General features: G+C 41.7%; 1 protein-coding gene across 3 annotated transcripts in view; it reads right to left on the bottom strand.

Moving 5' to 3' along the window:
• Positions 1–7,046: 7,046 nt before the first annotated feature.
• The window catches only part of LPL (lipoprotein lipase), a 31,537-nt gene continuing 17,149 nt past the window's right edge, over positions 7,047–21,434 (bottom strand). Inside the window, exons 4-10 of one of the 3 annotated variants that reach the window (XR_014825732.1) lie at positions 20,782–20,893; positions 19,012–19,245; positions 16,977–17,219; positions 15,291–15,411; positions 13,887–14,069; positions 9,938–12,156; positions 7,047–9,688 (exon numbers count right to left, since the gene is read on the bottom strand). Coding sequence is in view for 1 of the 3 variants with exons in the window: in NM_214286.1 (NP_999451.1) it covers position 9,264; positions 12,052–12,156; positions 13,887–14,069; positions 15,291–15,411; positions 16,977–17,219; positions 19,012–19,245; positions 20,782–20,893 (999 nt within the window). In the remaining 2 variants the exon portion in view is untranslated. 3 annotated transcript variants of the gene reach the window in all.

Here is a 21,434-nt window from a genome sequence, read left to right as displayed (position 1 = left end):
TTTTTTTAAAAAGTAGTTGGTTGATATAATCATCATCAAAGAAGACTGGTGTACATCTGAGAAGGCAAGACAAACAGCAGTGTAAATCAATTTCTGGAAAAATAGAACGGTGGCGGCAATAAACAGCCAAAGTTCAATGCAGCACAGTAGTATTTTTTTAGCCCCCTTCTTCATATTATTATCATCATTATTATTATTATTATGGCCATATCCCTGCCATGTGGAAGTCCACAGACCAGGGATCAAAACCCATGCTACAGCAGGGATACTCCAAATCCTTAACCGATAGGCCACCAGGGAACTCCCCCTACTTCATATTTAGTTACTTCCAGCATTTTAAAATCTTGTCTAACTAATTTTTGTGAGGGGGCAGGGCAGGAAGTAAAATCAGTGTTAGCATGTATAAGGTCTTCACATGAATTACCCAAAGACGTTCACTTTGGTAGACAAATTACAAAAAGGCATGCACTTCTCCATGGATTTCCTATCTACTCTCATACACTTGCTCAAACTCTCCATAGGCACTATGACCCTAGCACCTTACAAAATACCTGCATATGGTACATGTCTAATAAAACTTGCTGATTTGAGCTGATCCTATAAAAAATTTCCTTCCTCCATCTCTCCAGCTGTTAATATTACTAGTTGCAACCCACTGCCAGTGCATTAAGTGCCACAGAAGTCAGGGTTTTCTGACTGAGTCCCCAGTGAAGGCAGTGCAGCTTACAAAAACTGCCAGCAATCCCCATGCATTAATACACTGCTGGGAAAACGTTGGGTCAAAAGCGCCACCCAATCCCACACCATGGATGTTGAATCTAGCCATCCACATATTAATTAGTCCCTTCTTAAGTCTCAGGATCTCTCCATAGAGGCTTGGCTGCAAGAAAATAGGAGAAACTAGACACATGGCAGAACTCAAAACTGTCTCGATTCTCTGACCTGGTCCCTTATACATCAGTTGTTCTTTTGTATTCTTGTTTGGTTTTTCTTCCTGGAAAGATTTTCCTGCCAATATATTTCTGGTGGCCCACCCACAAAAGCTCCTGATAGGCTCTAAAAGGCCTAAAATTTAGAGGGAAAACAACAAAGACTTTGAAGTTAGACACGCGTTTGAATACCACCTCTTCCACTTACTAGCCAGGAGTCTTTAATTTCCGCATTATTAAATTTCTCTGCACCTCAGTTTGTTCATCAACAAAAAGAAGTTAATAATTCCTCTCTTGGTGGGCTATTGGAGGAATAAAATGAATGCAAATATAGACAAATGCCTAGCACAGTGCCTGACACAGAATTGATGCAGAAAAAAGTGGTAACTATTATTTTTATTTTTATTTTTTTTTCTTTTTTGACCCCCATGGCATATTGAATTTCTGGGCCAGGAATCAGATCCAAGGTGCAGCTGCAACCTATTCCTCAGCTGCAGCAAAGCCAGATCCTTTTTTTTTTTTTTTTTTGAAAGTTAAAATTTTTATTCTGATTGATTTCTCAATGTATAGTTCAATATAAAGCCAGTTTTTAATGGCAGAGAGTTTTGGTTCCACTGAAACTCTGGAGTGCTACAGAGAGATACTACTTTTTCCAGGAAGTAGGTAAACAGCTGGAAACAGAAAGCACAACTTTCTAGCAGCATGGCAACTTATTAAAAGGCAGACGTACTAGGTCTGCAACTTTTATATTAAAAATGACACAAACATTAGCTGGCAACAAAGTAAAAAGTGGGGAGCAAGATGTGAACATCAAAAGGAGTGATAGACATCCTATAAAGACAGCAAAAAACCCAAGTCTAAAGGTTTTAAAGGATAATTATAGAAAGGGGAACTATATATATATATATATATATATATATATATATATATATATATATATATTTTGTCTTTTTGCTATTTCTTTGGGCCGCTCCCGTGGCATATGGAGGGTCCCAGGCTAGGGGTCGAATTGGAGCTGTAGCCACCGGCCTACGCCAGGGCCACAGCAATGCGGGATCCGAGCCGCGTCTGCAACCTACACCACAGCTCACGGCAACGCCGGATCCTTAACCCACTGAGCAAGGGCAGGGACCGAACCCGCAACCTCATGGTTCCTAGTCGGATTCGTCAACCACTGCGCCACGACGGGAACTCCAGGGAACTATATTTTACTCAAATGTTTTTTAGAGCCTTTCTGTAGATACAAATGTATGTGTATATATATATTTATCCAAAATTTTTTTTTTTTTTTTGTCTTTTGTCCTTTTTAGGGCTGCACTCCCGGCATATGGAGGTTCCCAGGCTAGGGGTTGAATTGGAGCTATAGCCACTGGGCTACACCACAGCCACAGCAACACGGGATCTGAGGCACATCTGTGACCCACACCACAGCTCAGGGCAACACCGGATCCTTAACCCACTGATCGAGACCAGGGATCGAGCCCGCAACCTCATGGTTCCTAGTCAGATTCGTTAACAACTGGGCCAGGATGGGAACTCCCAAAATATGTTTTATACAGATAAATATTTCTCAATTAAAAATGGGACCAAAGCTATAGTTATAACATAAAGCACTGTCTCTTTTAAGACTATTTATCCACCTGAATTTGCAATTTAAGGTTAGTGCATTAAATGTTTTTCAAATATAATTACCTGACATCCTTTTTATAGATATAAATCAAATATACGTTATTTTTTTTAAAGGGTTTTCAGGTTAAACAGTATTTTTCTAAGATGCTGAGCACATCAAACTTATGACAAGCCCCAGTAAGAATCATTATTAATAAATGTATCAAAAAGGGATATGCAAAGCCGGATCCTTTAACCCGCTATGCTGGCCGGGGATCCAGTCTGTGTTCTGGCACTGCAGAGATGCCACAGATCCCGTCGCACCACAGCAGGAACTCTGGTAGCTATTATTTTTATTAAAGAAATATCTGAACAAATACTCTTGTGCTAGATATATCCTAGTTATTCAATGATAGAAGAAAAGAGATTGGGGGGGGAGTTCAGAACAGTGAATATAGTCATTAAAAGTATAGAGAAGGGAGTTCCTGCCGTGGCTCAGTGGTTGACGAATCCGCCTAGGAACCAACCATGAGGTTGAGGGATCCATCCCTGGCCTTGATCAGTGGGTTAAGGATCTGGTGTTGCCCTGAGCTGTGGTGTAGGTCACAGAGGCAGCTCGGATCCGGCGTTGCTGTGGCTCTGGCTAGGCTGGTGGCTACAGCTCTGATTAGACCCCTAGCCTGGGAACCTCCATATGCTATGGGTGCGGCCCTAGACAAGACCAAAAAAAAAAAAAAGAGTATAGAGAAGATAGGGTGGTTATTCTTGGCAGGGAGGGCAACATGAGCAAAGCAGTAGAAGTCAGAGTAAAAAGCTTTGGGGAAAGAGTAGAGGCCCTGTTGTCTGGGAGCTTCTATCTTAGATGAATGAAGAATTAATTGGTTGAATTAGAGAAATAAAAGGACTTATTGTCTCGCTACTTATCCCAGTTCCATTGACCTGAAATTTGGACCATTAGGCCACCATTGAGGGGCTTAAAGAGTCCATAATTTTGATTTAACTAAGTTCCACTCAGGAGGTGGTCTTGGGGCTACATCTCCAGGCAGCCACATTCTGGTGATGTGACTGGACTTTGGCCATTACCTTTGCTCATCTATACTGAGGCGAGGATGCCAAGCTCGTAGGATTCTGACAAGGATCAGAAAAGAAGATGCATGGGAGGAACAATAGCCTCTAGATTTCAGGAGCAGGTCATGTGTCAATCCTCAGCATCTTATCCATGACATGATTTCTGTTGCCACAGTAGCCCACTCTGGGAACACAGAAACTAAAGAAAATTTCGCCATTTTTGGCTTATATGACCAAATTTTGCAGATCTTATTGTTGACTTTATCGCCTGTAGAAGCTCCTATTGTGTCCTAGGAATGAATTTGGACTGTGAAATCTTTGCGTTTCACCTTTGGCTAAAGAGGAATTGTCTCAGCTTAGCAACTGAGAGTTTTTTGTTCTGTTCTGTTTTGCTTTTTAGGGCCACACCTGTGGCATATGGAAGTTCCCAGGCTAGGGATGGAATCAGAGCTGCAGTTGCCAACCTATACCACCGCCACAGCAACTTGGGATCCGAGCTGCATCTTTAACCTTCACCACAGCTCACAGCAACACCAGATCCCCGACCAACTGAGCATGGCCAGGGATTGAACCCACACCCTCATGGATACTAGTCAGATTTGTTTCCACTGCACCACAACAGGAACTTCCAAATGTTTGATTATTTCTTAAAAAGCTTCCACAGACAAGGATCCAGAATTGTTACTGCTGTAGCTCAGGTCACTGCTGCAGTGAGGGTTTCATTCCTGGCCTGGGCACTTCCACATGCGACTTTTTCAAAACTTCCAATGGAGTTTGGGGTTAGTAGATGCAAACTATGACATTTTGAGTGGACGGGCAATGAGGTCCTACTGTACAGCACAGGGAACTCTATCCAGTTCCATGGGATAGACCATGATGGGATAGACTATGATGAAAAATAATATAAGAAAGGGAATGCGTATATATGTATGACTGGGTCACATTGCTGTACAGTAGAATTTGGCACAGCATTGTAAATCAACTATACTTTAATAATTTTTTTTTTTTTTTGTCTTTTTGCCTTTTCTAGGGCCGCTTCCCGCAGCATATGGAGGTTCCCAGGCTAGGGGTCGAATTGGAGCTGCAGCCGCCAGCCTACACCACAGCCACAGCAATGCAGGATCTGAACCATGTCTGCAACCTACACCACAGCTCACGGCAACACCGGATCCTTAACCCACTGAGCAAGGGCAGGGACCGAACCTGCAACCTCATGGTTCCTAGTCGGATTCGTTAACCACTGAGCCACAACGGGAACTCCTAATAAAAATTTTAAAAAGTTTCCATGTTTCTACTTAACATGCTCGATCTTATCTCTAGCCCTTTGTACATAAGAAATAGAGTCATTATAATTGTCTTATTGTCCTAGACTACTCATTCTGTCATTCTAGTTTTGTTTTGGTTTGGTTTGGTTTTTTTGGTCTTTTTAGGGCTGCAGCAGAGGCATATGGAGGTTCCCAGGCTAGAGGTCAAATTGGAGCTGTAGCCACCGGCCTACACCACAGACACTGCAACGCCAGATCGGAGCTGCCTCTGCAACCTACACCATTGCTCACAGCAACACCAGATCCTTAATCCACTGAGTGAGGCCAGGGATGGAACCCAAGTCCTCATGGATACTAGTCAGATTCATTTCCCCTGAGCCACAACAGGAACTCCTGTCATTCTGCTTTTTATTTTATTTTTTTCTTTTTAGTTATGGATTTTGTTTTTCTGCCTTTTGCATCCTTGTTAAGTTTTGATTTGGTACATTTGTAAATTTTGCCTTAGTGGGTGTTCAAGATTCTTATTTCTATAAATAGTCTTTAGCCTTGTTCTAGGATACAGGTTCTTGGAAACAGTTTTAGACTTTGGGGCGTGTTTTTAAACTGCGATGACAGGACCAGTGAAGTGTTTATTTTAGAGCTATTTTTGTTGAGGTAGAGCTCTTTTGTGTATTCTACTTGATAACTTACTAATTATGAGGTTTTTCTAGTTTGTGAGTTGGAGACGGGCATTATTTTATTCCTGTGTGAGAGATACAGGTAATTTTTTATTTATTCCTTTCATTTCTTTAAATTTAATTTTTATTTTATTAGTTTTTAAAAAAACGCTTTTATTTTTTCACCAGACCAGGACATGTGGAAGTTCCCGAGCCAGGGTTTATATCTGTACCACTGCAGTGACAATGCTGGATCCTTAACCCACTGTACCAACAGGGAATTCCTCTATTCTTTTTCAATGGTTCTTTCCTCTCTCTTTCTCACACACATATACAAGCATGCACATGTACACACACACACACCCACACACGCAGTGATCAGTACCCAAAGACTCGGGTAAACTCCAGACTTCATTATGAAATGATTACCATGATAAGTCTAGTAATCACAAGACTTACAAAGTAATTACAATATTCTTGACTGCATTCTTTAATTATTTAACACTTAAAGAATGGAAAGGAGACAATCAGGCACAGATACTGCATTTCTGAAATTCAGTGGTCAGAGTCTGAATGCTTCTAGTAATGTAGGTTAGAAGCTTGGGTTATTTCAGAAGTAACTGATAAGCATAACTTATTGGATGGTGCCATTCAGATATAATAATTCTTTTTTTCCAAAAGATTTTGCCTTTTTTCTTTTTTCTTTCTTTCTTTTTTTTTTTTTTTTTTTTTTTTTTGGCTTTTTAGGGCTGCACCTGTGGCATAGGTAAATTTCCAGGCTAGGGGTTGAATCGGAGCTGCCGCTGCCAGCCTACACCGCAGCTCACAGCAATGCCGGATCCTTACTCTCTGTGGGAGGCCAGGGATCAAACTCACATCCTCATGGATACCAGTCGGGTTCATTACTACTGAGCCATGAAGGGAACTCCCCAAAAGACATTTCTTAATAAACAAAACAGGGACTGTGTCTAGAACATTATCAACTAACTGTCTATTTCTTAAGGGGTCATTGCAGATTTTATGAGGCCATCTCATTTTAGTTTAGGGTAACCAGAAAAACAAAAATAAATATGATCCATAACAGTTTAAATGAAGAAGATGTGGGCTGAGAAACCAAACCAGTAATGAAGTTATCCTGAATCCCAGAAGGGGAAATCCCTGCCTTAGAAGTTGGTGCAGGAGTACTAAGTACTGATTGTACTAAGAAGCAATCTCCACTTAGTTACACGGAAATTATGCTGTTCTTTTTCATTATCAAGACAATCCAAAGGAAACGTCTAAAAAAAATGCACCCCCATCCCATATAGTTCATTTTATTGCAAAAATGCCACTCATTTGACCTCAGAAACAGAGACACTGTATTCCAGAAATGGTATCTCAGTCTATTTTACTTGTGAAAAAGTATCCTACAGGCAAGGAAAGTCCTGTGTATTACTCAGTAAAAATTGGCTGAATGAATCTGCCCTGAGAATAAATTTCTTTTTTAAGGGGGTTAAATGATACAAAATAATGACTTAGTGTTGTAGTAAAATGTTGTTAATTTTATTAAAAGCAGATTCCATTTCTTCACATAGTTATGTAAAGTTTTGTGGGTTTTTTCTTTTTAAGCCCATTTTATTGTATGACTTCATAAGGGTAAGTTGGTTCAGTGAGCCTGTCACTGATAAAGACACGTACAAAGTTAGCACCAATTATCTATAAATGCAGATACCCGCGACCCTTCCAATATGTACAATTTCCCTTTACACAGACACATATATATTTACAGCTAATAAATAACATTTCAAGGCATAGCATCGCTCAAATATATATATTTGTAGAAGCCAGACTTCCCAGGGCCAGACACTGATTTCAATTTTCTTCAATTGATGCACCCTTGGTCCAAACCCAAATCCAGAGAATTAATGAATTAGCAACAAAGGGGGATGCCAACAACAAATCGCACAACATTTTATTTTTAGAGAGAATTCATTCCAAGCTGGCAGATGTCAATCACAACATTCATCCTACTTTGTACAGGCACAACCCTATTTCTCAGAGGAAGGGCCGAAGTTCTGGCACCACTGGAACAATTTCTACTCCAACGTGTTCTAGTTCAGCTCTTGATCGCTGACCTTCCAAGCTATGCTGAGGAATAATCATACATGTGGGGCTTCATACATGAATAAGTGTTCAGACACCCACACACATTCAGTTTGGATTCCCAGCAATAGCCTCTGAGACCTTTGACCTCTTTACCATTTTGTATTAATATGTAGAAAAGCATTCTGAAAATAGGAGATCTAGTTTATAAATAATCGTTCATTCACTCTCGACTAGTTGTTAAAACCAACAACTCTCGTGACATTTCACGTGGTTATAGCAATTGAGAATTCTTTTAATTGCCCACAATGGTTTTAAGCACTGTTTATGAATGTATCCCAGTAACTTTTCTTTCTTTCTTTTGTCTTTTTAGGGCTGCACCCACGGCATATGGAAGTTCCCAGGCTAGGGGTCCAATCAGAGCTGTAGCCACTGGCCTACACCACAGCCACAGCAACTCGGGATCTGAGCTGCATGTGGGACCTAGACCACAGCTCATGGCAACGCTGGATCCGTAACCCACTGAGCAGGGCCAGGGATCAAACCCACATCCTCATGGATGCTAGTCGGGTTCGTTAACCCCTGGGCCACGATGGAGCTCCCAACTTTCCTATTGTAAAAACAATCCTTGCCCAAAATTTGTAGGAGTTTGCATGATGCAAAATTTGACCTTGAACACGTTATCTTATCAAAATTAGAGAAGAAAAACATGCTCAAAAACTGACTGAAGTATGGCTGAAGTAAGCCTAAAATTGAACAGTAACCATCATATATTAAAGGATTTCAAATCAACGAATGTAATTTTGACAATCTGATAATAAAATTATGCTACCAATTTCTTTCTCTATAGTTAAAATTATGTGTCAGATGATGATAACAGGCTCATTTTAAATGCCTACCCAAAGAACATCGTTAAAATACAATTTGAGACAAAGCAAAAAAAAAATGAAGGGAAAAGACTGACCAATAAACTGCAAAGCCTCTTAAGATTTAATTGATCTAACTTTTATATCTCCTTTAATTTGTAACTTAGTTATGATGCAACCAACTGCAAGAGTGTTTAAAGCTTCAGTGCTTTATCAACTCTGTTTTCCCTTCCTCTCTCCAAGTTACTAGTTCCTGGTTAACTCCTAGGCTACATCCCAATGGCAAGAGAAGATTCATTCCAAGAAAGTATTTTGACAATTAAGTACATGGGTCCAACTCAGGCTATAAAAAAATCACCTTCTATATTTAGACTTGAAGACAATTTTGAGAAGGTATCAGTCTGAAAAATGCAGAATTCCAATTAAAGTATGAGGTTCTCATCAATTTTAGGCTACGGCTAAACTTACTACACAAAGACCGCTGATTATTTTACCACAAGCCCAAACAATTCTTCTTTCTTTCCCAAAGGACAGAATGCAGTGCTTTTCATATCTGCTGTTTTCTAATGTTGGAAGATGTGTCATTTGGCCACTCTCTCCTCAAACTGAAGTAGCCACATTTTTAATGTTTAAGACTGTCTCCTAAAATAACTAATAAGGCTAGAGCTGGGATTAATACTCGGGAAAATTCACTTTTAATCTCCCAAAGCACTGGGCATCTTTTGTAAAATTTGTTTTGTTCTTCATAGACTCCACGTGCTGTTCCTTCTTCTGTACATTTGCTCAGTTTCTGAGAGAAAACAGAGGAAGCACGACAATTTATGACCTGCCTACTGTTTTACAACCCTCTCCCTCCCCCGCTCCCCTCCTCCACTACCTTCACAATGAATAAGTATTCAACTGGAAATTCTGAACAAAGGTTGTGAGAATAAACCCAGGGGAAATGTGGATAAGGAATCAGAGGAAGTGGCAGGCTCGTAGGAATGAAGGACGCTCTAATATTTACTTAGCCATGTTCTGATAAGGCATATCATTTTCAAGGACTGAACCAAGTGATTTCAAAATTTAGGAAAATTTCCTTTTTTTTTTTTTTTTTTTTTTTGTCTTTTTGCTATTTCTTTGGGCCACTCCCGCGGCATATGGAGGTTCCCAGGCTAGGGGTCCAATCGGAGCTATAGCCACCGGCCTACACCAGAGCCACAGCAACGCAGGATCTGAGCCGCGTCTGCAACCTACACCACAGCTCACGGCAACGCCAGATCGTTAACCCACTGAGCAAGGGCAGGGACCGAACCCGCAACCTCATCTTTTCATTCTTCCTACTTTTTTTTTTTTTTTTTGTCTTTTTGTCTTTTTTGTTGTTGTTTTGTTGTTGTTGTTGTTGTTGTTGTTGCTATTTCTTGGGCCGCTCCCGTGGCATATGGAGGTTCCCAGGCTAGGGGTTGAATCGGAGCCGTAGCCACCGGCCTACGCCAGAGCCACAGCAACGTGGGATCCGAGCCACGTCTGCAACCTACACCACAGCTCACGGCAATGCCGGATCGTTAACCCACCAAGCAAGGGCAGGGACCGAACCCGCAACCTCATGGTTCCTAGTCGGATTCGTTAACCACTGTGCCACGACAGGAACTCCAAAATTTAGGAAGATTTCTTACTTCTAGAACTTGTTGGCTAAAATATCTGCTTTTTCTTTTCCTGTGATATGCAATTTTGGAAGTGTTATGATCAGAAGATGAGAAAAAGAGAAGTTTTTATCAGATTTAATTTAGTCACAGAGGCAAACAACTACAGAAAATCTGATTCAGAATGACTTTCTAGAGAAAGTTCAGATATTAAAAAAAGAACAGCTTCCTAAATATGTGTAGTCTTAGTAATCTTACAATCAGATAAGGAATGTAGCATTGGACTGTCTCATATACTAAGTCTTATGACTTATATAAATAATACGACCAGAAATACTTTATAAGCAGCTGGAGTTACTGCCTAATTTTTTGAGTTGTATTTTTAAAATTCACCTTATAGATTTAAAGTTGCGGGTGATCTAGGGAGCATGTATATGCATAGGTGTGTTTGTGTAGGTTTGTATGTGACATAAAGGCACATGTAAAACTTCACATAGGAGTCCTTTTCAAAGAATTTAAGCAAATGTGGAATTGCCTCAGATTTGTGATGAGGAAAAAAAAAAAAACAATGAACTTCTTAGTAGAACAGCCTTTGCTTAGATACAAATTCAGTTATTCTCCCTGCCTGCCTCAACCAGTAACTATTCTCCCTTGCAAGTTTATCTTGAGTGCTCTTACATAAATATTTTTAATCCAGATGGCTTCATCTTGCCACTCAAAGTATATAGGCCATACTTCCACTATGTAAAAAATAAAAGAATATAAACACATGTGCATAGAGAAAGTCTGAAAGGATATACATTAAAATGTTAACTGGGGGTGGTCCCTGGGTGATAGTTATAATGATCTGCATTATCTTTTTTGCTTATTTTCCCTATGATCTGCATTATCTTTTTTGCTTATTTTCCCTAAACTATTCAAAATCCATAATTATCCATGGATAAACTATATTATCAAATAGAAATGAAAAATAATAGAGATATTCCACATAGGGCCTTTAATACTTTTTTTTTTTTTTTTTGATTGGGCACTTTTTCTTCTTTTTTTCTTTTTTTTTAGGCAATTCCTTTTCTGCACTTTTGTCTATAAATGTAACTGGGAGAAGACAAACCAAAAGCCATTGGCTTTTCTATTTCCAGGTGACACTGACTAACCTTTCCCATTGTTTCCCGTGTCACTGGCTCATATGTTAAGAGCTGAGCTTCCCCCCTGTATACCTATAAGCCATTAGCACTTGGCATCTGGCTGGGGAATGAGAGGAGGAATGAATGCTTTGGGAATTCAGCAGGCAATGGGGAAGGTCACATGTTCTGTCTCTACTTAGCGCTGACGCTCTGGAAAGATTCAGCTGCCAGCTGCCATGTGGATTAGCCTTAAAGGTCAGGTAGAAAAGAGCCAGGCAGTTGTTTCGAGATGGAAAGGGAACAGTCTCCGAAACACTAAGTCCATTAGCTTTCCTTCTTTGGGGGTTTTGAGATGGATGCTTGATGGCTGCCCCTTTGGCTCTCTGGCCTGGAATCTGCTGGCATGCGCAGAATCAGGAAGGACTCTGGATGTAACTGTGGTTCTGCTCCCGTGAGAACAGCCTGGGATGAGCTGTACTCACAGCCGCAAGGACGGCTACTAACAGGATTGTATGCCTGCACCCGGGGTGTGTAAAGGTAGCAAGGTTGCAGTGCAGGAAAAAGCAGACATGAAGATTTTGGGATAGTTCAAGAGGTAATACGAAATCTTAAAAGGTCACTTGGGGTGAAGGTCAGAGCTGGCAAAAAGAACAGAAAGAAAATAGAGGGAGCAAATGGATCAATCTTGTGTGTATGAAAGACCACCCAGAAGTTCTCATCAGATGACTCAATCCAAGCCTTTAGTTGAGGGCTGAAGGGCAATGCAGGAAGCACTGCAGCCCTTGGAGTGCAAATTCAAGACACCCAGAGAGCTTAGCCCATGATGCTCACCAGCCAGACTTTCTATTCAGAGACTTGTCGTGGCATTTCACAAACACCACAGAGGACTTTCCTTTCTGCAGGTGAGACTTCTTCTCCCGGGAACAGAAGATCACCCTGTGGAAAAAAATGGATGTGAACATACCGTACTGGAACAAGAAAAATAACTGTTCAAAAATAAATGGTTCTGGAGTTCCCGTTGTGGCTCAGTGGTTAATGAACCCGACTAGGAACCATGAGGTTGTGGGTTCGATCCCTGGCCTTGCTCAGTGGGTTGGGGATCTGGTGTTGCCGTGAGCCAGGGTGTAGGTCGCAGACGCCGCTGGGATCCCACGTTGCTGTGGCTCTGGTGTAGGCCGGTGGCTACAGTTCCGATTCGACCCCTAGCCTGGGAACCTCCATATGCCACAAGTGCGGCCCTAGAAAAGGCAAAAAGACAAAATAAATAAATAAATAAATGGTTCAGTCAGGGCTGTTTAAATCCTGTGTGATTGTTCTGATTGCTTTGGTGTTTCCAGTAATGAACTGTTTGTACTCAGGCCATTCTGGTCAACAGGTTATTTGAGGGCTTTACCCACTGTTCAGCAATAAAGCTACTTAATCAATACAGACAGGTATACAGATAAGCCTGGAGTAGGCTTAACATACAAGCTTTCACCTAAAGATGATGCAGGAACAACTTTACCACTTCTTAGTGTCTGCCTTAAGGAATTCACAAGCCAGCCTTCAACTGGCCCTGCTGGACAAACAAATACTCTGTATAGCTTCTCCATTCACAACTTTTCCCCACCCCTTTTTCGGTTATAAAAAAAAAAAAAATGACAGGGTGTTCCCATCGTGGTTCATTGGTTAATGATTCTGACTATGATCCATGAAGATGCGGGTTCCATCCCTGGCCTCGTTCAGTGGGTTAAAGATGCAGCGTTGCCATGAGCTGTGGTGTATGTCGCAGACGCGGCTCGGACCCTGAGTTGCTGTGGCTGTGGCGTAGACTGGCAGCTGCAGGTCCAGTTCGACCCCTAGCATGGGAAGTTCCATGTGCAGTGGGTGCAGCCCTAAAAAAAAGCAAAAAAAAAAAAGACAAAGGAGAAATACATTATCAATCCTAATTTAAAGAGGCATTTTTATTCACAGTCATGGCCTACTATAGTTTGCAAGTTCCCTGTACATTTAGTATGACAGTTTTAAATCCTATGGGGCTCTCTACGCCGTTCATTTAATTAATTATTTTTTTCTCTTTTGGCCGCCCCACAGCATTTGGAGTGCCTGGGCCAAGGATCAGATCCAAGCTGAAGGTGCAACAATGTCAGACCTTTAACCCACTGTGCCGGGCCAGGGATTGAACCTGTGGCCAGGCGCTGCCAGAGATGCTGCAGATCCCACTGTACCACAGTGGGATCTCCTGCAACTCATTGTATCGATGCATGTGGAGTGGGGTGATGGAGAGGGCATTCCAAGATAATCTCTTCCTTCTTGAAGTTGTTGGTTTTAATCTCGAAATGTCAAAGAGGCTTCTCTGAGGTTCTCTGCATGTTTTGTGCTTGCAGGAAATGGTGCTAAACGAGAATCTGAGATTCCTGACTTCCCATCTCAGCTTTCACTTGAGCACTGTGGCATTTCAAGGCTTATGTTTTCTTTCCATAAAATGCAGAAACAATTACTTACCTGGTATGATACTAAAAATACGCTCCTAAAAAATGACAGGTCTAACTATCTAGGTAATAGAAAGTTTGAAAGATAAAGGTTATTAAAGTCTCACCTGAATGTTGGAGGCTCTGGACATACAATTTCTAAGCAATGACATTAGAGTGAGTTGAAAGGGAATGAAGAAAAGTAAATTTAATTACTTTTTTTGAGTCTCTCCTGCCTTCACTCTGATCTTCTCAATAGCAAAGCCAGGGCTGCTCCACCAGTTGGACCAGCTGAAGTATGAATCACTGACCCATTTGAGTTTCAACATTAGCAACTCTCCAATATCCACCTCTGTGTAAATTAGAAAGGAGTATGTCTTATTTGTGGAGACTTCAGGCCTGAATTAAAAAAAAAAAATCTGGTTAGTTCTGGACATCAGTTTTTTTTTTTTCCCCCTTCTTCCTCCCAAGATGTAAATAGCTTTCTTGTTGGGGAGAAATTTTAAAAATGCAAAAACTGTCTAACAAAATACACAAGATGAATGTCAATGGCATTAAGTTATTTTGAAACACTCTACACCTCTTCAATGTATTCCAACTCTTATCCTAACAATATGAACTATTTAACAATTCTTTTTTTTTTTTTGTCTTTTGTCTTTTTGGTTGTTGTTGTTGTTATTGTTGCTATTTCTTGGGCCGCTCCCGCGGCATATGGAGGTTCCCAGGCTAGGGGTTGAATCGGAGCTGTAGCCACCGGCCTACGCCAGAGCCACAGCAACGCGGGATCCGAGCCACGTCTGCAACCTACACCACAGCTCACGGCAACGCCGGATCGTTAACCCACTGAGCAAGGGCAGGGACCGAACCCGCAACCTCATGGTTCCTAGTCGGATTCGTTAACCACTGCGCCACGACGGGAACTCCCTATTTAACAATTCTTAAGAGGAAAAATTCATAAGTCCATCATTTGGATATATTATTTTCATATATTTAATTTGTATTGATTTGTGAACATATGTTTACTTTGTTACTGTCATAATGTACATAAGATTCTCTATTATTTATTTCTTTGTTCACTTCATGTTTTACCTTCCACTTTTTTTTTTTTTTGGACTGCACCTGCAGCATACAGAGGTTCCCAGGCTAGGGGTCAAATCAGAGCTGTAGCCGCCAGCCTATGCCACGGCCACAGCAACGCAGGATCCGAGCCGAATCTGCAACCTACACAACAGCTCACGGCAACACCGGATCCTTAACCCACTGAGCGAGCTAGAGATCGAACCTGCATCCTCATGAATCCTAGTCAGATTTGTTTCCACTGCGCCACGACAGGAACCCCCTACCTTCCACTTTTTTATGTAGTTTTCTATTGTTACATTTTTAGAGGCTAGATTGATTTTATTGATTTGTTCAACCACAATTCACTGAACCATTGCCTCAGTTTTGGGCTCTTGCTTTGCTTCTAATTTATGCTATCATATGTCCTACTGTAATGAACATCTTTCACCATAGAGCTTTTAACAAAATTTTTTGTTGAATATGCCTTTTTCTAGGTGCCCTATTCCTCCTGTTCCTCAGACCAATGGTTAAGGCAGGTAGCAGTGCCATGGGGTTACTCACAGGGTGAAAGGGATGTTTTCACTCTCGGCCACGGTGCCATATAGAGAGATCTCAAAGGCCTGGTTGGTGTGGGTATCACTCTCAGTCCCAGAAAAACGCATCTTTACTTGGTAATGGAAGACTGTAGAGAGGAAATTAGAACACATTCTTTTAATCTTTATGGAAACCCTACAGCCCCAAGAAGCAGGCAATTCTGAACAACAGACCACATCTTACTAGAGATCAACAGGAACTGTTCACAAAAGACTCTAAGTGTGGCTTGGAAAGATTGCTTTGCTTTGCTTTTTTTTTTTTTGGCCACGTCTGTGACATGTGGAACTTCCCAGGCCAGGGGTTGAACCTGCGCCACAACAGTGACCCAAGCTATAGCAGTGACAATGCCAGCTCCTTAACTCCTAGGCCTCAGTCACAGCCAAAAAGAGGCATAAAATGGGTGCCTCTATTGAATATATTTTACTTTGGGAAACTGTTCTTCAATGCCCTCTCTTACATCCTATGTCTATCTGGACCCCAGATAAGCTGGCCTTTCTGATATTAGCTGCTCTTGCTAGATTTATCTGATTATCTCCTCTCCTGTCTCCCCCTTAATTCCTGCAGTTCTTGCTCTGAACAAGCTGCCAAGTTTGAAATGCAACTGTGAACAAATTCATGATGAAATGGGAATATCTTTTTTTTTTTTTTTTCTTTTTTGAGCGCACCTGTGGCATATGGAAGTTCCTGGGCCAAGATTGGAACAGGAGCTTCAACCCATGCTGCAGTTGCTGTAATACCAGATCCTTAACCCACTGGGCTACAGCAGCAACTCCTAGTTGTGTTTTAAAATACAGGTGGTTCTTTCCTTTACTTAAAACAAACTTTAGGACTTGGAGGACACTTTCTGTCAAGGACCGGAGAGTAAATCTTTTAGGCTCTGTGAGCCGAACAGTCTCTGTCCCAACTACTCAACTCTGCTGTGGTGGCATGAAGGCCACCTCAGTTAACACAGAAACAAATTGGTGTGGTTATATTTGAGTAAAACTATAATTACAAAAGCAAATGGTGGGTTGGATTTGGCCCACGGAGCCATAGTTTGCTGACCCTGGATGAAAGGTTTCAAGCCAACTCAGAGCCTGGTACTAAATGTCATGGCCCATGCTAACAGTCACAAGTACAGAGGCTGGTGGCAAGCAGAGCTGCTGCATAATGGAATGCACTTTTGTCCCAGGCCTGACTGGCAAGGGGAATTAGGGCCTTCACTTAAGTGGATCAGTATAACTCCCTCTCTACCAACAGAAATGCAGGTGAAGACCCAAGGTTTAGCAACATGGGTTTTGTTTGTTTTTTGTTTTGTTTTTAAAGGACCACACGTATGGCATTTGGAAGTTCCCAGGCTAGGTGGTGAATCAGAGCTATAGCAGCTGGCCTATACCATAGCCAATAGCAACATGGGATCCGAGCCACGTCTGTGATCTACACCACAGCTTGTGGCAACGCCCGTTCCTTAACCTCGCTGAGCGAGGCCAGGATCGAACCCTCATCCTCATGTTTATTAGTCGGGTTCATAACCCACTGAGCCACAATGGGAACTCCAGCAACATCGTTTTATCATCTCCGTTGCAATGGGCAGCATCAGTACATGTGATGCAAAGAGTGCGTCAGAACACAGGAGCAAATCAGTTTTCCTCTTCACCACCGTCTCCAGCCTACCTTTGTAGGGCATCTGAGCACGAGTCTTCAGGTACATTTTGCTGCTTCTTTTGGCTCTGACCTTATTGATCTCATAGCCCAAGTTGTTGCAACGGTTCTTTCTGCAACTCAGGCAGAGCCCTTTCTCAAAGGCTTCCTTTGAATTGCACCGGTAGGCCTTACTAGGATTTTCTTCATTCAACAGAGAGTCGATGAAGAGATGGATGGAGCGCTCATGGGAGCACTTCACGAGCTGGTCCACATCTGGAGAAAAGGAGACGTGAAGAACATTTCAAGTCCGTGACAGTCCACAATGTGAGTTTCCTCTTGCATGTCTAAAGCAGTTGAGGTGTGATGTTAACATAAAATGATCCCAGGATCTTGTCCTGTGACTCCTGGATTATAGGTCCTATTTCAGGAAGTATTCTTTTTTAGGGAGGTACCCATAGTGGCAGCTTTTCACATACTCCCGAGAGTGTCAAATCTGCAAATTTACAGGGAACGTCTGACATGTCTGCTCTCTTCTATTTGTATGTTTACGAAGCATAAATAAGAGCATATGATAAGAGACATCCAAGATAGAAGTTGTTTTCCCCCAGTTTATCACACCCTTCTCTTGTATTGAAAGCATGTAATACTTCCAGAGGCTCCTAGAAACATACTTCTAGAAACCACATCATAAAGGGCATAATGGTTAAATTAATAGTTATTTTATCAGAGATATTATGTATAATTAAGGGGTGTATCACTGCCCATGATTTTTACATTAAACGAATTTTTGACCTAATCAGCAATGTTATCAAAGTGCACCTACTACCATAAGCTTTTATAACAATTGGAAATGGTAATAATATCAGTACTTATAGCATAATTGCTGTCATTTCTATAACGTGTGCCCGGAACACCTGAGCATATTGACAACAGCTGGGTCTCACTGTCCACAAAGTATGCAAAGTTCCCTGAAAACTAATCATAAAATCAATACAAGCTAATATGATTATGAAGGTAAATATTGAAACTTAACATTGCATTTTCTTCTTTAAAATGTGGACTATTTATTCTCAGAGAAAGGCAATTTGTTTCTGAGTTGTGTATTTCTTTAAAAGGCTAACAAAAGAAATGTAGGCTAGTTAACATGTCCTTTACTTTCAGTAAAATTCTTAAGAACTGGACTGGTTTTACAACTGTATTCAAAGATAACACCTTATCCAAGGCAGTGCAGTTTTCTTGTCTAAATCTCACTTTTTTTTCTTTTACTGCTGCAAGTGCAGTAGTCAATGTAGTTTATAATATAAGAGGAAACGTCGGTCTGTCTGACCACAGGAAGGACGAAGGCTCTGAAGTGATCATGCTGAATGTGATAGATGGCCTCAGAAAGATAGCTTGGGTAAATGTGTACATTAAAACTCTGTAGAGGGAATGGGATGGACCGGGATTTGGGGGTTAGTAGACGCAAAACTATTCCATTTATTTATTTGTGTTCTTTTTAGAGCTGCACCTGCGGCATACGGACGTTCCCAGGCTAGGGATGGCATTAGAGCTGCAGCTGCCAGCCTATACCACAGCCCCGGCAACACAACGCCAGATCTGAGCTGCATCTGTGACTCGCACCACAGCTCGCTGCAGCGCCAGATCCTTAACCCACTGAGCGAGGCCAGGGATCAAACCCAAATCCTCATGGATATTCGTCAGGTTTGTTACTCCTGAGCCACGACAGGAAATCCACAGACGGTTACATTTAGAATGGATAAGCAATGAGGTCCTACTGTACAGCACGGGGAACTATATCCAATCACTTGCAAGAGAACATGCTGGAGGATAATAGGAGAAAAATCATATATATATATATATATATATATATATATATATATATATATATGTAAGACTGGGTCACTGCTGAACAGCGGAAATTGACAGAATATCGTAAATCAGCTATAATAAAAAATTCTTTAAAAAAACAAAGGAAACTATATACTTGTGGAAAATGGATAGGGCCCTGGGTCAACAAGAGTGAAGAACGAAATTTACATTTAAATAGCTTCTAAATCCAGTTTACCTCCAAGGCCTCTCTCTGCAATCACACGGATGGCTTCCCCAATGTTACACCCTGGTTGGAAAGTGCCTCCATTGGGATAAATGTCAACATGCCCTACTGGTTTCTGGATGCCAATACTTCGGCCAGGTGACCCTCTGGTGAATGTGTGTAAGACGTCTACGAAATCTGCGTCGTCGGGAGAAAGGCGGCTTGGAGCTTCTGCATACTCGAAGTTAGGTCCAGCTGGATCTAGGCCTTAGAAGGAAAACAAAAAGTCCTCAGGGATTTTTAAGTTCTGGTTAGTTTGGGTCCCACTTTGGCAATCCATTGCTCATTTGCATGTAACTGGCAGCCACAGAGACTCTTAAAAAGTGATTGGATCTTTCAATGACTGAGATTCAGAAGAGCAGCTATAGCTCTTTCTCAAAGAAAATTTGTGTTTCTCAGACTAGCCATGAAATAACAACATTCACTCAGGATGACTTGATTCCCTTTTGTAAATTATTTCTGAGCCTGGTTAGAAGGTCTTTAAATAGTGCTGGGCTCTTTCTTCCTCTCTACACAGGCCAAACCATCTATTGCCCCTGGCCCAGGTGATAGTCTTTTTTTTTTTTTTTTTGTCTTTTTTCCTTTTTCTAGGGCCACTTCCCACGGCATATGGAGGTTCCCAGGCTAGGGGTCAAATCAGAGCTGTAGCTGCCAGCTACACCACAGCCACAGCAACTCGGGATCCAAGCCGCGTCTGTGACCTACACCACAGCTCATGGCAATGCCAGATCCTTAACCCACTGAGCCAGGCCAGGGATCAAACACGAAACCTCATGGTTCCTAGTCGGATTCGTTAACCACTGTGTCATGACGGGAACTCCCTATGGTCCTTTTTCTAAATGGCCTCTGGGGTTGGTCCTTTTTCATTTTCCCACTATTGAAGTGAGGGGTGACATATGTGTGTGCAATACTCTATCAAAGCACAGAGTAGAAGGAAGAGGGAAATAGATTTGTCAGAGATACCACCAGGCTCTCTGTGTTTAACTCTGCACTGTTTCCCTTCTACTGTCTGTTGGTGGTAAGGCCATGACAGCAAGGTCTGGATTTTATCTTATTGCAGAAAAATAGCTCTCCCATGAGATAATTAAATGGCCAGGCATACCCAGAAGAGTACCACTCACATAAGGGTATTTGACAAACATTCTGAATCTCTTTTTTTTTTTTTTTTTAATTTTCTATTTTTACGGCTGCACCCATGGCACATGGAAGTTCTCAGGCTAAGGGTCGGATCAGAGCTACAGCTGCCAGCCCATGCCACAGCCACAGCAACTCGGAATCCAAGCCACATCTCTGATGTACACCACAGCTCGTGGTAATGCCAGATCCTTAATCAACTGAGCGGGGTCAGGAATTGAACCCACATCCTCATGGATACTAGTTGGGTTTGTTTCTGCTGAGCCACAAAGGGAACTCCCTGAATCTCTTTTAGAATTAAACAGGTATCTCAAATCTTTTTGTGGTAAGAGAAATGCTTATCTTACCAGTAATTCCTTTTTTTTTTTTGGTCTTTTTACGGCTGCACCTGCAGCATATGGAGCTTCCCAGGCCAGGGGTCCAATTGGAGCTGAAGCTGCTGGCCAATGCCACAGCACTGCCAGATCTGAGCCATATCTGTGCCTACACCACAGCTCACGCAACACTGGATCCTTAACCCACTGTGCAAGGCCAGGGATCAAACCCGCATCCTCGTGAGTACTAGTCAGGTTTGTTGACTGCTGAGCCACGATGGGAACTCCATCTTACCAGTAATTCTATTGACCTTCTTCTTGGTCAGACTTCCTGCAATGCCAGCAGCGTGGGCTCCAAGGCTGTATCCCAGGAGGTGGACATTGTTCGGAGGATAGTTAAATTCATCCTTTGGAAGAGGGAAAGAAAAAGGGGTTTTACAGTTCTTTGCAAAATAGCAATGCTAAAAGAAATAAAATATTGTCTGCCACATATAGGCAATATTGAAAAATTAATTCTACTGATTTTAATTTCTTGTTACAGATAAGAGGAACATATACTACAGTGTTGAGACTTTTCTCTTTCTTTAGTGACATACTGGGAGTTCCCGTCGTGGCTCAGTGGTTAACGAATCTGACTAGGAACCATGAGATTGCGGGTTCGGTCCCTGCCCTTGCTCAGTGGGTTAAGATCCGGCATTGCCGTGAGCTGTGGTGTAGGTCACAGACACGGCTCGGATCCCAGTTGCTGTGGCTGTGGTGTAGGCCAGTGGCTACAGCTCCGATTAGACCCCTAGCCTGGGAACCTCCATATGCCGTGGGAACGGCCCTAGAAATGGCAAAATATATATATATATATTTATACTTAAATTAGAAAGTTTTTCCATAGAGTTGAAATAGAAATGCATGGAAATCTGAATTTCCATATATCTGAAAATATATGTATGTGTA

Source organism: Sus scrofa, chromosome 14 (assembly GCF_054392235.1).
Source record: "Sus scrofa isolate SSC_HxYL_T2T_F1_AM1 chromosome 14, Sscrofa_HxYL_maternal_Yorkshire_Landrace_v2.0, whole genome shotgun sequence".
NCBI lineage: Eukaryota > Metazoa > Chordata > Mammalia > Artiodactyla > Suidae > Sus > Sus scrofa.
Note: the sequence above shows the minus strand (reverse complement) of the source record. Positions and strands in the feature narration are given on the sequence as shown.